General features: G+C 49.3%; 1 protein-coding gene across 2 annotated transcripts in view; it reads right to left on the bottom strand.

The window, feature by feature from the left end:
• SLC37A4 (solute carrier family 37 (glucose-6-phosphate transporter), member 4) overlaps window positions 1–2,780 on the bottom strand; it is a 7,317-nt gene that overhangs the window by 3,570 nt on the left and 967 nt on the right. For both annotated transcript variants that reach the window (XM_009578396.1, XM_009578397.1), the window contains exons 3-4: window positions 1,712–1,955; window positions 235–393 (exon numbers count right to left, since the gene is read on the bottom strand). In XM_009578396.1, coding sequence (XP_009576691.1) covers window positions 235–393; window positions 1,712–1,955 — 403 coding nt within the window. The remainder of the gene's footprint in view (window positions 1–234; window positions 394–1,711; window positions 1,956–2,780) is intronic.

Below are 2,780 nucleotides of genomic sequence, written 5' to 3' on the forward strand. Positions count from 1 at the left end.
TGCCAGTCCCAGGAGGGTCCTGGCACAAGACAGCACCGGGGCTCTCGGCGCATGCAGGAACTTCATGAGCGAGTTATTTCAATAACTACCTGTATCTAAACGGACAGGTAGGAGGTAAGCAAACAAGTCCTTCAGGTGGAGGAGCCTGTGTCCTTTGGCTGTACCCAGTCAAGCTCTCTGCCACACCTCCCAAATTGCAGCCACAGAGCTTAAAAATGCAGCTTTGCATCTTACCCACAAGCATAGATTGTCCCCTCTCCTGGATCAGGAAGAGCTGTCCCCAGTCGGTACAGCATGTTTTCACTCCAAAAACGACCAGGTATCCTGTTGAGAGCACCCAGAGGTACGGCGAGAGCAGCAGCTCTGTCAAAGTGCTATTATCGCTGGAGGAACCTATAAGGAAGATCAGGAGGAACGTTACTACTGCTTGAGCACAGCTACTGAACCACAGCAACTCAGCGGCACTGACACATCTGCAAGCAGGATTCATGCATAAGGACATCCTTACAGAGGGAGATATTCATAGCTACTGGTAGTGAATGGCTTTACCTCCCCCTTGTTCTGGGTTTGCTGTGATTTCAGAATCTTTTCTGTCAATTTATTCCACATTCACTGAAGATTTCAAAAGAATAATCAAAACACTACTCCCAGTAATTTTCTGTATTGTGGTTGCCAATAAACCCTTCACAAAAGTTGTTAGAAAAACGATCTGCTTCTCCAGATTTTGTGCTAGTGTTTTTAAATTCTACCCGTGAAAGCTACTACATAGACCCAAACAACGATGCTGACTTTCAGGTGCTACCTTTATTTTTGCATCAGTCATGCAAGAACGCCTACAAACCTACCCTCCCTAGAGAACACCCTGGGGAAGCAATATTGTTTTTGTACACAAAGAGGTCAAGTCTAGCAGCACGGGCATCCCAGGACAGTGTGGAAGGTAGGCTGAATTTCCACTGGCCTTTAAAATCCTACAACAAACCTCTGTTGCAATTCCCCTCTACCTGTTCTGCTTTCAGAGGAGCACTATACTCAGTGGTCTGAACAAACATTTATTAACTAGATGTCCTAGGTTAGGACAGAAAACACTGAGCAGAGTCCACTGCAAGCCAGGGGTCAAAAGAACCCACGGCAGGGTGAGGGGAGAACTGCCCATCCTCTGGTAACATGGAGGAGAGGAAGGTCAGGCTTAAGGAAGCATTCCCTGCTGTTGCGTTTTTTCTCTCTCTCCAGTACCCCCCAGGAGACTTGGCTCACAGTCTAAGCAAATAAAGCCCCAAGAAAACGAGGGTGCTGTTAGTAGGAAGATATTACACAGATGGGGAGATGAACCAGCCAGCCACAAGCGTCTCTGTGACGCACACATGGTCACTGGCAGGCCAAGGAACAGAACTAATTGGCGGTCAGGCTCTTCCTCTGCTCTGCTGCACTTTGCAGAGGCAGTCTCAGAAGCCCGCACACCGGCTCCTTCCCACAAGATGACACTGGGGCTCGGTTTATACGATTTATAACTTCAACACAGCAGCTCGATAGTTACCAGAATAAAACTGCTGAAAACAACCCCTTACACATATCCTGCCGAGCAGCGATTTCAAGAAATGGGAAGGACAGAGGTCTCAGTATACCGAGAGCGACACATTTGCGCCAGAACACAGACGGAAGGCACCGCACCTTCTCCCGCGGCTGCCCGCTTACAGTGAAGTCTCGTGCTCACCTTTCTTCCCTTTCTTGGCTCCTTGTTCAATGTTGGGTAGCCCAACATCCGATGGCTCGTTTTTAATCAGGACAAGGCAAACAAAAGAGACAACCACGCAGGTGAAGCCAGAGAAGGACAAAGTCATGCGCCAATCGTAGTTCAGAGACACGAGAGCAGCGACAATGGGGCCTAAGCCTCCAGCCAAGTTCATGCTTGTAGACAGGATTGCCCACCAAGTCCCAAACTGGGAAGGCTCAAACCACTGTGCAACAACAAGAAAAACGGCATGAGGTCTGAGAAAGAGAGTGACGCCACAGCTGAAAATCCTCAATCAAGGCCGACGCTGCGGGTTTGGGGCAATTCAGACCCAGATCTACAAAAGCAGGTAAAGGGAGTGCCTAGTCTTCGCTACCTTAGTCATGCAGGGAACTCCAAACGTTACGCAAGTGTCAGCCACAGGAGTGTGACAGGTGCTCATACCACGAGCCAGGCTCGGAGTTATTTCCATTTACAGACGATGAAAGCGAGACATGGGCCACGAGAGGCAAATTTAAGAGCGCATGGTTCTGCGTACTCGCTTGCTAGCAACAGCGTCCTCCTGGAAAGGTCTGCTGGCACAGGACCATGAACTGATACGCAGAGAGTCACAGGGTAACTTTAGGACTCGCTGTTGGCGTTAAGTATCAGGCACGATCGGCTCCGCATTGCAACGTGCACTCAGAGCCAGAACCACTTGGGTGGTGGCTGTTGGCAGGAAAACGTCTGAGTGCTACATTCACAAACGTCTTCAGAAAACACTATGTGTATTGTTTCCGTTATTCGGGAACTTCCTTTCTGTGCGCACAACCATCCCGTACAGTCCTTTTCTCACCAGCTAGATGAGGCCAGATGCCTCACAGAAGGGCAACGCAGTTGTTCATCTCCCCTCGTCCCGCAAGTACGTGCGTTCCTGGATTTTACATCTTTCAGGAAAGGTTAGCACACAGCTGACCTCCTTCCCTTCTGCCTTAAGGCAGAAATCAATCTGTTCCATTCAGATTGTCACAAAACCCAAATACAGGCAGCTTAGAGGCTCAGCTCACGCTCT

The sequence above is a fragment of the Fulmarus glacialis genome, unplaced genomic scaffold (genome assembly GCF_000690835.1).
Source record: "Fulmarus glacialis isolate BGI_N327 unplaced genomic scaffold, ASM69083v1 scaffold24405, whole genome shotgun sequence".
Lineage (NCBI taxonomy): Eukaryota > Metazoa > Chordata > Aves > Procellariiformes > Procellariidae > Fulmarus > Fulmarus glacialis.